The sequence below is a fragment of the Tupaia chinensis genome, unplaced genomic scaffold, assembly GCF_000334495.1.
Source record: "Tupaia chinensis unplaced genomic scaffold, TupChi_1.0 Scaffold000157_1, whole genome shotgun sequence".
In the NCBI taxonomy this organism is placed as follows: domain Eukaryota; kingdom Metazoa; phylum Chordata; class Mammalia; order Scandentia; family Tupaiidae; genus Tupaia; species Tupaia belangeri.
The window spans coordinates 959,436-972,930 of record NW_006159628.1 but is presented as its reverse complement, the minus strand read 5'-3'; the positions used below and the strand labels follow the sequence as shown (position 1 = coordinate 972,930).

The 13,495-nt window shown below is 36.5% G+C and overlaps 1 protein-coding gene across 1 annotated transcript in view; it reads right to left on the bottom strand.

Moving 5' to 3' along the window:
- Positions 1–13,495, bottom strand: part of TMPRSS15 (transmembrane serine protease 15) — a 127,709-nt gene that overhangs the window by 30,436 nt on the left and 83,778 nt on the right. Inside the window, exons 16-17 of the mRNA XM_006145594.2 lie at positions 8,355–8,465; positions 7,661–7,790 (exon numbers count right to left, since the gene is read on the bottom strand). Coding sequence (XP_006145656.1) covers positions 7,661–7,790; positions 8,355–8,465 — 241 coding nt within the window. The remainder of the gene's footprint in view (positions 1–7,660; positions 7,791–8,354; positions 8,466–13,495) is intronic.

The following is a 13,495-nucleotide window of genomic DNA, read 5'->3' as shown; positions in this document are numbered from 1 at the left end:
TTCACTTAGAGACGCACTGCAAACACAGTCTGAGGAGCGAGACAAAAAAGGATATCCCAAGGCTACTCTCATGGTATTAAATCTTCTACCTCCCTTCTCAGGCTCTGCTTAGGTTTCTTCTTTTTTGTCTCGCTCCTCAGACTGTATTTGCTCTGATAAGAATTCTTCCCTAAAGCAGGAGCTTAGGTGGGGATGTTTTAAGCCTTTGGACACACTAAAGCTAAAAAGAATAATAATGTATGCTGCAAATGCTGTAGCCAGGCACTGTAGCTCATTTCACACCCCGAAAGGTTTAAGTAATGAATAGAGCCAGGTGGGATTAGCCTGAAAGGGCTTTTTGGAGAAGGGTGGACCTTTCTTTTCAGATCGGAGGGAAAGAAAGGGATATATTTGGCAGGATAGAAGGTATGGGAGATCATTTTTTATAGGCAGGGGAATGGTGGATGGAAGGGATTTGGTGGCAAACCACCCTGCTAGGAGAGTCACAGCTTGCAGACCGATAGGTAAGCCCCATGACTGCACTGGCTGTACTTCAAAACAATTGCTGTATATTTATCATATTAATACCATACACCTAGCACTTTCCTAACCCAATGATAACCAATTTAAAAACAAAAACAAAACATGTCTGAACCTAATGAATTTCCTCTTTTGTGCAAACAATTGTATTGAAAGGAGAGAAATCGACGGGTCAGTCTGATGAGTGTGCAATGTTACCTTCTGGATGAGCTGATGCTAGGAAGAAAACAAACTGCTGACATCTAATAAAAACGTGACTGAGATGCGATTTTGAAGGGAGATTCTCAAAGACACAGGCTCTCCATGGACAATATCTTGGCACTTTGGACAATATGATCTATCTTAACATTATTTCCTCAGCTACATCTGGAGTGTGTTCAGGTATTTCTGTATAGGATGGCCAGAGCACACATCCTCACATTTACTATGACGTTTTCTCCTAGTGCACATATTTTCCAGCACATTATCACTTTATAAGGACATACACGTGAAAATTTCTTTAGAATTCAGTATCAGGTGTAACTAGTCTTCTCTGTGGAACTGGTAGCATTTATTTCATATCTCATAAAAAATTAAATGGCATTTAGTGTTTCTCTTTGAGTACAGTTTTTGAAGAATCTCAGACATAAATGTTAGTAATTGTCTTCCTTGGCTTTGTATGTTTTGTAGATTTGTCTAAATTTTTGGACCTTATTTTTATGTAGTATTCTATTAACCATTTTTTGTATGCTTTTTGTTATATACACCTCAGTTTCCTTTAATTTTTTAAAGATAGAGAGTATGTGAATGCCTACGAGAGGGAGAGAAAGAAGGAGAAACAGACACATCTGACAGATCTTATTAGGACATGCTCTCTTTTCCCCAGCCATCCAGCTCTTGGAATCCAGGTCACCTGTACACACACACCCAGCATGTTTTCAGGCAAGTGCAAGAATCTGCACCTGTAGTCGGCTACATGGCTTCTGGCCTTCCAGATAATTTGCATTAATGCTGCACCATAGAAGCTGTGCCTACCTCAGTTTCTTTTTTTTGAAAGCTGGATCTCACATGGCCAACTGTGTAGTTTGAGTGTCGAATCCACCAATCTGAAAGCCACGCCAGGTGCATGTGCTTGCATGCCCATCCTCCTGAGAGTAGACAGTAGGAGAAGAGATTGCAGAGTAACCATCCTCCTTGGGGGAGTGATTTCTCACTTTATATCTCTCTCTCTCTCTCTCCCTCTGTGTGTGTGTGCACGTGTGTGTGTGTGTGTGTGTCTGTCTGTCTCTCTTTCTCTGGTGACCACCTACACCTTATAGCAAAAGTAAAAAATAAACAAATAAATAATTAAAAGAAGGAGAGAGAAGAAAACAGAAAATAGAAGAAAATAATGGGAAAAGAAGGAATGGAATAAGGATATGAGGACAAAAAAATAAGGATGAAACAAAATGAGAGCAAGAGGAAGGGGAAGGAGCAACTAAAAAGAGGGAGGAAAGAAAACATATTATTCCTTTAGATTTTATCTATTCTATTCAAAAATATCTTTTGTATCATAGAATGTGCAGCATTCATTATAGGTTGAGCAGCTGGAAGAGGAACAAATAAACAAGGCAAATTCTGCGATAAATTTCATAAAACTGAAGTTTCTTCCTATCCATACCATTTTCTGCTATAGAATATAGAAGCTCCATTCCCACCGAATAACAGGATCTAAGAAAATGATAAAGAACAGTGCCTTGGGGAGAAAAGATGTTCGCTGTTGTTTTCATGTAACAGACTAAACAGTCATATATTGCTGGGAATTATTGATAGGTGATTTATAATAGTACCAAAACATAAAAAGGGTCTTCTTACTCTTTTGCACATGAAATTCCCAGCAATTTGCTGGCCACATAAATCTCTCTGAGGTACCAAAATACCCATTAAAAATTAAAAGCTCAAGTAGGAGTTAAAGAGAATTCTACTGAAGTATATTAGTGCAAAAAAATGACATTTCCCATAATAGTGTCCTAGTTCCCAGTCATATGTTTTTAAATGTTTAGATAGAGAAAAAAGGAGTGAGGTTTTTTTTGTTTGTTTGTTTGTTTGTTTTTTCAAGTAAAAAATAATACTAGGCTGTGCTTGGTGAAAACTTAGCCAAGGATATGTTTTACTCTTCTAATGATATCTTTCTGATAGAGGTCTCTTTGTTATTTATTTTTTAATGTTCATCATTTCTAACAAAAAGAGAAAGAGACCACCCCAAATGGTCCTCACACCAGGATCCACCCCCAGTCTCAGCTAGCCTGAATCATTGGCATGTGAGCACTTGGGCATACATGCATGCCCTGCATGTTCAAGAAGGTTCTAGAGACATGAACCCAGGACTTTTTCCATGTGAGTCCAGTTACACCACCATTGTTCCTTAATTATGGGGGATGAATTCCAAGATATAGACCATCATGCTCTTAAAGTTAACTGAGATAATGACCTTTTCAAAATCAACAGCTTTGGAACAAACCAGTTTCCAATTAGCCACCATTACCTAGGATCTCATGACTATGAGACCACTGTAAGATATAGCATAACCTATTGGACATGTGAGGGAAACACATGTACAAGAAGCCCGAAGAAAGTCCTCTGACTCAGATAAATCTCCCCAAGCCAGCACCTCCTTAACAATCCATTTTCTGGGACCCACTCCACTTCCTATAACCACTCAGTGTTTGTGTCTCTAACACTATTCTCTGCATATGAGACAAGAACCTATATCTCACTACTGTATCCCACCGCGCCTGATCATCCTTGCACCCCCACATCTCTTGTCAATAACATATGCTTCAGGAAAGTGTTAGGATTTTCCGTTAACTCAATTAGCTTTGTATGTCCACTCCACCCTCATAACACAGCTAAGAATTAAATAAACTGTCTTAGTGCTGACACTGTAAATAAAAAATAAGAGAGTATATTATTTGCTTCCATGTAAATTGAGTGAATTTGATGTTTCTTGCATGTAAAATAAAAGTATCCTACTCAGGACTATTAAAACATCTAAAAATTAACACCAACTGCTCATAGGCTACCATATTAATAAAAAAATAATTAACTATTTTGAAGATACTAGTATTTCCTAAATTCTGTAACATTATGTAGAACTGATGCTATGGCCTAGTTTTAAAGGACTTAGCAAAGCACATCAAGTGCACTGTTCACACACTGGATTAGTAACAGGGTAGTGCTTTTTCCTAGGCAATATTATTTTGAAAGCAGCCACTCTAAGTTTCTTTAATATTTATTCTTGCATCACTAGAAAATTTTTTTCATACTTTGATCAAAGACATGAAAATGTTATTCAAAGTACTTTTTACTTATGCATGATATAAATAGCAGGGAATAAAAATGTTTAATATAAGAAAATGAAAAGCTGGTGAAATCTGCCTCATGTGATTTACTAGAATCTGTGGGAAATTGCATTTTTTTACCCTATCTGCATAAATAATCTTGAGACACTATGGTACTTCTTTTTAATAAATTGACTCCTAAATTACTTTCCACTGTGTAAAACACACATCATTTTAAATTCACTAAGTTTGCTTTTAGTTATCACACACTGGTCTAGACAAAGTCTCATTAAGGCTATAACGTTCTTTCAATTATTAGAGCACTATAGAGACTATTTAATAAGTACAGGCCAAAAGATTAAAGTCTTTGCAAAGATTACCTGACTCATTTCTGCAGAAATCCTGACCTTCATCAAAAATATTGTCTCTAAGGCAGTGGAATATGCTACTTGCTTTACACACACTAAAAATCAAGTCTTTGTCCCTGTCTCCAGCTGGAAGGACAGTGATTCATAGGAAATGAGGTCGGTGAACAAGAGAGCAAAATCTGGTTTGAAGAGAGAAAAAAAAGGGGGGGTATAAATAAATAGAACGTGGTTGTGTGGAATTGGCTGTCATCCACTTAGCTCAGGTCATTTTCTAGAAAGCCTTCTCTGCCATGCCCAAACTGAGTTAGGTTCTCCTAGAACACATTGTATTTGTCACATTATACTGTAATTATTTATTTATGTGTCTATCTCCACTATATTAGAATTTAAAACTAAAACTAAGTCATATTTATCCATAGAACAGATACAGTATCATCACTAATGATTAGATTTCCAATGAAGAAGTCACCAAAATAATATATTGATATCATAAACTATTAAAATTAAATATAGATGTTTTCTTTACAAGTATTCTGTCATGCAACTGTAGAGGTCAGCATTATGCTATTTATTACCTGACATGCTTCATTGAAATTCATTGATAAAAACTATCACAGTAAGGTGTTGACCACTTTGAACTTTGTAAATGACTCATCTTAACCCCACATACCCTCCAGGAAACAATTTAGTGATGATTCACAAACCACAATGAATATATTTTTATAATTATACAGCGATGCTTAGAAAGTTGTGAATCAGGACACAAAGCTCCCAGGCAGTGAAAGCCCAGTCTACTAAGACATCTGGATATATTCATCAACTGTGGAAACAGGGCCAAGTGATCAATCTCCCTAACTTAAGCTTTACTAACTTAGTTCCTGAGTCTATAAAACAACTCCTCAACACTACTAGCAACTTTGGCAGTGAAACCAATGGGCTTCCTCTGGCCTTAGCTTCTGAACATAAATTGCACTAAAATCACCATTAAAGTCAAAGCCTAAGGTCAATGCCACTTATCCAGAACTTCAAAAATTGCTTACAGGGACTTCAAAACATTTGTGGAAAAATGGATTTAAAGTATGAGTTTATTTTGGTACAAAAATGTGTTTTTTTGAAATTCATAATTTTTTTCATAATATACATTTTCTATAAACTTTTCAGACACCCCTTATATATACATATACTTAAAATATACAGAAATTTTCTAACACAAAAATCTATGATCATTACTTGACTGATGATAAAACTCACTTCCTCCCTTTGCATTTACTAAGAATTATCTTCCTGATGATGCTGCCATTACTTAGCTAAGGCTTAGAGCTGAAGATTTCTCACTCTAAATACATAGCATTTGGGGAAATTTGGGGAATATCAAGCTCTCTAGCCACTTGTAAAAAGATATGGGGTATTTCTGATGCTCTGAGTGGGAGAGATTCCAATATATGTTTGTATGTCTAAAATATCTGTATCTGTCTTTGTTGGGTACTCGCATGGCATTAGTATACAAGGCCACTCTCCTGGTTTAGTAGAAACTGTAAAATAAATTTTTAAAAATTGTGTTTAACATGGAATAAAATACCAGTGAGTCAGTAATGAAGAAGGGCCTCTGATAGAGAAAGCAATCAATTTGATTTGGGTGATCTAGGAATAGTTGAGATAACTACCAAATGGTAAGGGTATGTATGTAGTTATACTTGGGTTATTTTCCTGTGTAACTTTATATGTATTTTTACAATAAATTAGAAAAACAGTCAACAGCTTGGGATGGAAAGCAAATGATAATTTAAAATAAACACATTTTGGCATACCTTTATATAGCTGGATATATTTATATTTATGTGAAATATATATATGTGTGTATGTATGTATGCATGTATATATATGTGTGTGTGTATATATATATATATATATAAAATGAATCATATATTGCCTTGTTGAATATTTATTTAGGGTCTATTTCTTGAGAGAAAGTTTAGTTTAAATGCAATAATGAATAAAAATAGACATGGGTCTTAACTTTTTAGACCTCATATGACAGACTGGTAAACAATATTGTACTGTAAATTATAAATATATCCTTCCAAGATGGTCAAAAACTCAAAATCTTTAAAATGGGAATGCTTAAAGATCGGAATGGTTATTAGAATTGATGAAATTTACAATGTAAAAGAAGTTACTATTTAGGCTTCCATTTTTTATCTCATTACTTTTGTGACTGATGGGAAAGTAAGAAATAAACATGGTGAATTTGTGTATTTGATGTACTTTATTGTGATGTACTATATTTATTATACTGGGAGGCATAATAAATTTTTGGTGATTCATTATTTGGAATTTTTGCTTGTATTATCTATTTTCAGAAAATCTTTAAAAATTTTCCATACCTTTTCCCACGCAAAGATACTACTATAAAGTTTCCATAAAAATACTGTAAACATTGCAAAAATATAGCAAAAACATATTATCTGCAATACCCTTGAGGTTATGTTAATATATGTGATGATATAGCATAAAATGCAATAAAATGGATCTCACGAGGCTATGTGGTTCAAATCCTGACTTGGCAGCTTGAAAAACAACCCGGGTGAGTGTGTGTGGGTCCCAAATCAGACAGAATAGAGAAATGTATAAGAAAGGACTGTGGTGTGACCATATCCCATTGAGGGGTACTTTCTCCTCCCACTCTACCTCTCTTTGGTATGTGAACACACATACTCTGGTTTAAAAATAATAATAATTTATATAATATTTATTTTTAAATATTTGTATGATTATATATAATATCTTTAAACAGTCTATGAATAGTGGTTATTTTGTGAGAATTTGATTACTCGAGATATCATTTTCCTTTATTGATTTAAGTTTTTATTTGTTTATTTATTTATTTTCATTAGGAAGAAAGAAAGATGGAGGGGAGCGAAGGCAAGAATCCAAACAAGATCTCCTGGCAGCGCCTTTGCCCCAAATTTCTCAGCTAGCCTGGGTCTCGAGCGTATGTGACCCACAAGTGTGTCCCAGAATGCACAGGTTAAACCAAGAACCAAATCCCAATGCTCCAGTATTTCAGAGAAGTGTCACCACAACTGGGCCAAGATTTTTCTTTTCTTTTCTTTCTGTATTTGTGTACTTCAAAATTCATAGCTTTTATATATTTTAAATATCTTCATAAGCCAAGCTTGACATCAGTAAAAAAACTGAAGGTCAGTCATTTGGAGCAGAAGTAAGGCATCTGCAGTGCTGAAGCCATATGGGAAGGTCCTGGATTTGAAGAATCCTGTGTACACTGACTGCATACACATGCCCATTATCCTGGCAGGTTGAGGCTGTGGGTAGGATAGTGGGAAGTAGACTCTATTGAGGGTGCCTATCTCTTCACTCTCTGTTTTTCTCCCTTTCTTATAAAATAAATAAATAAATAAACTTTAAATAAACATTTGAGAACCTCCTAAAAGAGAGTCGAGCAGACTGACTTACCCTAGTCCCAGCAGTTGACAAACATCATTTGAAATCTGGGTGGTCCAGTTCTCTGCACAAGCTACATGCCATATGCTCTGGATTCTGAACTGCACCAAACCGCTGTTCTTTGTGCCATTAAAAAGACGCACTGAAGACACAGAGAAGAGTGAAGATTATGAGGAGCGTGGGGAGATGGTGGTCAAAGGGTACAAAGTTTAATTTAAGCAAGAGGGATACCTATTCTGAGATCTACTGTGCTGTGCTGTGACTACAATTAATGTATTACATGTTTAAAAATTGCTAAGAAAATTCAGATTTTCTCACCTCAAAAAATAATAAGTGTTTGATGGATTGGACTGATTAGTTAACCAACTTGTTTCATATTATATACACATACCTTTTCCTCACTTTGAACCTCATACATAAAATTATGATTTATCATTCTACAATAAAATTTTTAAAATACAACTTTGATCTCCTCAAAAAGATACATTAAAGAGGGAACCAGCAGTTAGTGTAATGGCTATGTCGCTGCATGTTAACTCTTGCTAATGGAAATGAGGACTGAAGTGTTCAAATCACTGGGAAATGTTCAAATCACAAACATTGAAACCTATCCTAATAAACACATTCATAATATTCCTTTGACATGTGTGGAATTCAAATGTAAAGGATAAAATGATAGAAGTATCTTCCTAAAAATAAGACATACCACAATGTGTTTCATCTGAGCCATCCTTACAGTGTGGGTGACTGTCACAGAGATTCACCAGAGGAACACATTCCCCATTTTCACACTGAAATTCGTCTTCCTTGCAGGGCTCTATGGGAAAAGAAGGTTTATTGTACAGAATTAAAATATTATCAATAGATGAGTCTGGAGTATCCATGCCTTTTATGTCTCTTTAACATCATCCCTTTGCCACAGTATTTGGGGGAGCTAACTTGGATATTATTGAGCAAGATCAGCACTTTGTTGCTCAGAGTGCCTCAGAAATAGTGTCAAAACAAGAGATGTCAGTAGAGAAGAGTGTGGATAAAACCTCAGGCATCTATTTTGCAGAAAAGCTTGGGCAGTTTTAAGAGATGATTGTGAAGTTTTGGATACACCTCTCCTTTATAATCTGTTAGCATCTCTTCTATAAACTCCTACATGTCAAATCAACATGTAAACAACAGCCAATGAAGTGTTAAACAAGCACAGAGAGGTCCTCTGGCCTCATCATTACATGATGTCTCCAAACATTTATTATATAAGCATATGGTTTCTGCTTTCGGTGGGAAAAAGTTGTACTGCATTGGAAAAGGTTGGCTTAATTAAAGCTTGGTCAGGTAGGAAAAGGTAGTCACAAAGAAATGAAAATCTTACAACAGCAGTAATATGAAGAGAAGTTTGGGATGGAGCTCTAAACAGATTAAACAATGTTGGAGTTATGGGATTGTGCTTGGCCCATAGAGAAGCAGAAGGAAAACCAAGAGGCTGAACAAAGGAGGCACTGGGTGGATCTGGAGACAGTTGGTAGTTGTTTCTAGAGTCTGAGTTGTGTACAAAAACAGGGCTACTAGTAATATTTATTGTTTTGAGAAAGTGGGTACTGCTCTTTCGTAGAACTGTTTGGACCTAGAAAACTCTCATATCGCTGTGATGAGAGGTTTTCTTATCTCAAGTTGATTTTTGACTATGGCTTATGAGGGACAGCCACGTGTTAAGAGAATACTCAGATCTCTGTTGAGGGTTGCAGGGAATTTGGATGCCTCATAAAAGCATGGCCCTTGGGACCAGCAGATGGAATAATAGTTACATTGCTGGACTTTCACATAATCGACTAAGGTTCAAGTCTCTGACTCAGTGGCTTTAAAATCACGACAGGCACATGTGCATGTGTGCCCAAGATCCTAGGAGGAGAATGGAGGAGAAGGGATTGTGGCATGACCATCCCCCTAGGGATCATTTCCTGCATTCTGCCTCTGTCTCTCCAGTGAGCACACATATAGCAGAAATATCCCTCAAAAAAATAAAAAGTGTGATTCTTAATAATAGAGTTGACACTGTATAAAGAAAAATTTTAAAGTACGATTTAAAAAACATACATTTTGAAATTTAAAGCAATCAATGATAATTCTAGTTAAGTGAAAAAGAGAAATCGATTTTAGTAACTATGAAGATATAATTTAATTACTTGAATGGTGGTTAAAAACAGGTTCTGGGGAACCAGCAGTTAGTGTAATGGCTGTGTTGCTGGACTCCCACGTAGTCGACTGCAGTTCACATCCCAGACCCGGTGGCTTAAAACTCACGCCGGGCACATGTGCGTGTGTGTCCAAGATCCTGAGAGGAGAATGGAGGAGAAGGGATTGCGGCGTGACCATCCCCCCTGGGGGGTGTTTTCTCGCTTTCTGTCTCCATGTCTCTCTCTGTCTGTCTGGCGAGCACACACGCCCTATAGCAAAAACCTCTCCAAAATAAAAAAGAAGAAAAAACAGGTTCTGGGGACCAGCAGTTAGCATAATGGCTATGTCGCTGGACTCCCATGTAGTCGACACGGGTTCGAGTCCCGGACCCGGTGGCTTAAACTCACGCTGGACACATGTGCATGCATGCCCAAGATCCTGAGAGGAGATTGGAGGAGAAGGGATTGCAGTGTGGCCGTCCCCTCTGGGGGGGTGATTTCTCATTTTCTATCTCTCTGTCTCTCTCTGTTTGTCTGGTGAGCACACACGCCGCCCTAAGACAAAAACACCACAAAAAAAAAAAAAAAAAAAAAACAGGTTCTGGAATTGTGTGATCTGGTTTGATCTTCAATTTAGTCATTGATTTTTTGTTTTGCTTTATTTTTCTTATTCAACTTTGGACAAACAAATTAATTTCTCTAAGAGACAGTTTCCTTGATTGAAATAGGAACAAATAATATTCATGTCTCAGGTATATCATAAGAGTAAATTAAAACAAAATAATTAAAAGTATTCAGCATATCAATATGTGTACATCAAGTGCTCAAAACAGTATTCTTAGCAGTAAAATAGTATATTTTAAAATCACCCTAAGTTGACATTCTTACTACTGTGTGCTAGTTCTGCCAGTTTCTTCTCAAGATGATCAAATAAACAAACAAACAAAAAAAAACCCCAGCCATTTTCTATATATACTTATAAAAATAATTCAAGTTATTTGTACATTTTTGTTTTTATTTTTTAAGAGAGATTTTTGTTATAGGGCATGTGTGTTTTCCAGAGAGACAGAAAGAGGGAAATCCCCCCCCTCCCCCAGAGGGGATGACCACACCACAATCCCTTCTCCTCTATCCTCTTGGAATTTTGGGTATACATGTACACATGCTCAGTGTGAGTTTCAAGCCTCCAGGTCTGGAACTTGAACCATCATCGGCCATGTGAGAGTCTAGCCACGTAATCATTATGCCATCTGCTGGTCCCTGCATATTATATTTTAAACTTAAAAAATATCCATTTTTTAAATCTAAATTGAAGTTACCTTGCTACATTTTTTTTATTTTAAAATTTTAAAATTTCTTTTTATTTCAATTTCTTTTATACATTCAATCACATGTTACTTAGCTTACAAAGTGAATACTCCAACATGTGTACATTTCTCACCAGTCCAGCTGACAATACTATAAAGTTATCTTCAATAGATAATAAGCCATTTCTTTGTCCCATAAATGCCTTACCTCACTATTTTTCTCCTTAATGTCTTTCCTCAGACTCTACTCCTTCACCCACCCTCTTCCCACACTGTATCTGGTATTCACAACCATTTACTAAGTTTCTATAACCTTTAGTCATTCAGTTTCTACGATAGGGTGCAGACATTTTTTTCTAAAGATTTTTGTTTGTTTTTCCATTAGATTTCCTACACTTGCCAGCAATAGGGACAGTGAGAGGGAAAATGGGAAAATAGCTCTCAGAAAGGGTGGCACCACAATTCCTTCTCCTCCATTTACCTCCTAGGATTTTTCTAGGCACACACGCACAGGTGGCCCGTGTGATTTTCAAGCCACCTGTCTGGGACTCAAATAGTGAACAGTCATCTGGGAGTCCTGAGGTTTAACCACTACACTATTTGCTGGTGTAATAATTTTTTAATAACTATTTTAAAGAAACCATAATATGAGATAGTTGTTTTATAAACTTTATTCCATGAAAGAAACAGGTGACTTGTTTCAAATATAATTAGAGAGGTTCTTATAAATTCAATGATTAAGTTTTCCCAAAAAAACAATTTTTTCAATAATTAATTTATTTAACTTTAGTTATTTATTATTTATTTATTTTAATTTGACCAGAGAGGTACAGAGTAAAAGAGAGAGAAAGTGAGTAAACAAGCCACTAGGTCTGGGACTCAAACCATGTTTGGCTGTGTGGGAGTCCAGCACCCTTAACCACCACACCACCTGCCAGCCCCCAAAACACATGTTTTTAACCAGACTGGTGATATTATGAATAGATAAAGACAACTACTTATTTTATAGGCAAGCATTAATATTTTAACTTACTTTATAGCTTATCTTTCTGGTATTAATTTCTTTTAGAAAATAGGAGGTTTAAAAGTAAGTAAGTGCATTAATATTTATACATCTATTTAAAATCTATATTTCAATATATTTATTCAAAATTTTGAGAGACTATATATATATGACAAAATATTTTAATACATTTACAGAATGGCACTAGTAGTTATTTTATTTCTTTTATTTTTAAAGAACTTTTTATTTAAGTTTTAATCATTATTATCTTTTTTATTTATTTATTTTTTAGAGATTTTTCCTAAAGAGTATGTGCACTTATTAGAAAAACAGAGACAGAGAGACAGAAAGTGAGAAATCACCCACGGGAGGATGGCTATGCTACAGTCCCTTCTCGGTTCTCCTATTGGGATGTTGGACATGCACACACATGTTCCCGGCTTGTTTCAAGTCAGTGGGTCCAGGACTTGTACTGCAGTTGGCCACATGGGCTTCTAGTGCTTTAACCACTATGCCAACTGCTGTCCCCCTTGCTATTATTTTTTTAATTTGCTACAGGGTACATGCACTCACCAGAGAGAAGGGAGAGAGTGAAAAAGGGGGTAGAGAGAGAGGAGGATAGGGAGAGAGAGGGAGAAAGAAAAAGGGAAAGTGAGAAAGGAAGCTGCCAACTCCAGGACTCAAAGCTTACTTACCCATGTGAAACTCCAGCACCATAACCACCATGCCACCTGTTTGCCCCACCAGTATTTATTTATTTATTTATTTATTTATTAGAGTTTTTTGCTATAGGGTGAGTGCACTTGCCAGAAAGAGACAGAGAGACAGAAAGCGAGAAATCACCACCACCCCCCCCAGGGGGGCTGGTCATGCCATAATCCCTTCTCCTCCATTCTCCTCTCAGGATCTTGGGCATGCACACACATGCATCTGGCATGAATTAAAGCCACCGGGTCCAGGACTCGAACTGCAGTCGATTTCATGGAGTCCAGCAACATAGCCACTACACCAACTGCTGATCTCCAACCAATAGTTATTTTAAAATGATTTCATTACTTTATATTTGTAGCTTGTTAAAATCTATGTGCAAAAATGAGTTCTTAAACAGAAAAAGGAATGTAGAGGCCAGCTAGTGGCGTGGTGGTTAAGGCACTAAATTTTCACATGGCAGATTAAGGTTTAAGTCTCGGACCCAGCGGCTTGAAAATGAGGACAGGTGTGTGCATGTGTGCACACGCAAACCAAATCCCAAAAGGAGAATGGTGAATAAGGGATTATGGCATGAATATCCAGGGAGGGAGCTGATTTGTCACTTTGTCTCTGTCTCTCTTTGGCAAGTGAACATACCCTTTGGCAAAAAAAAAAAAAAAAA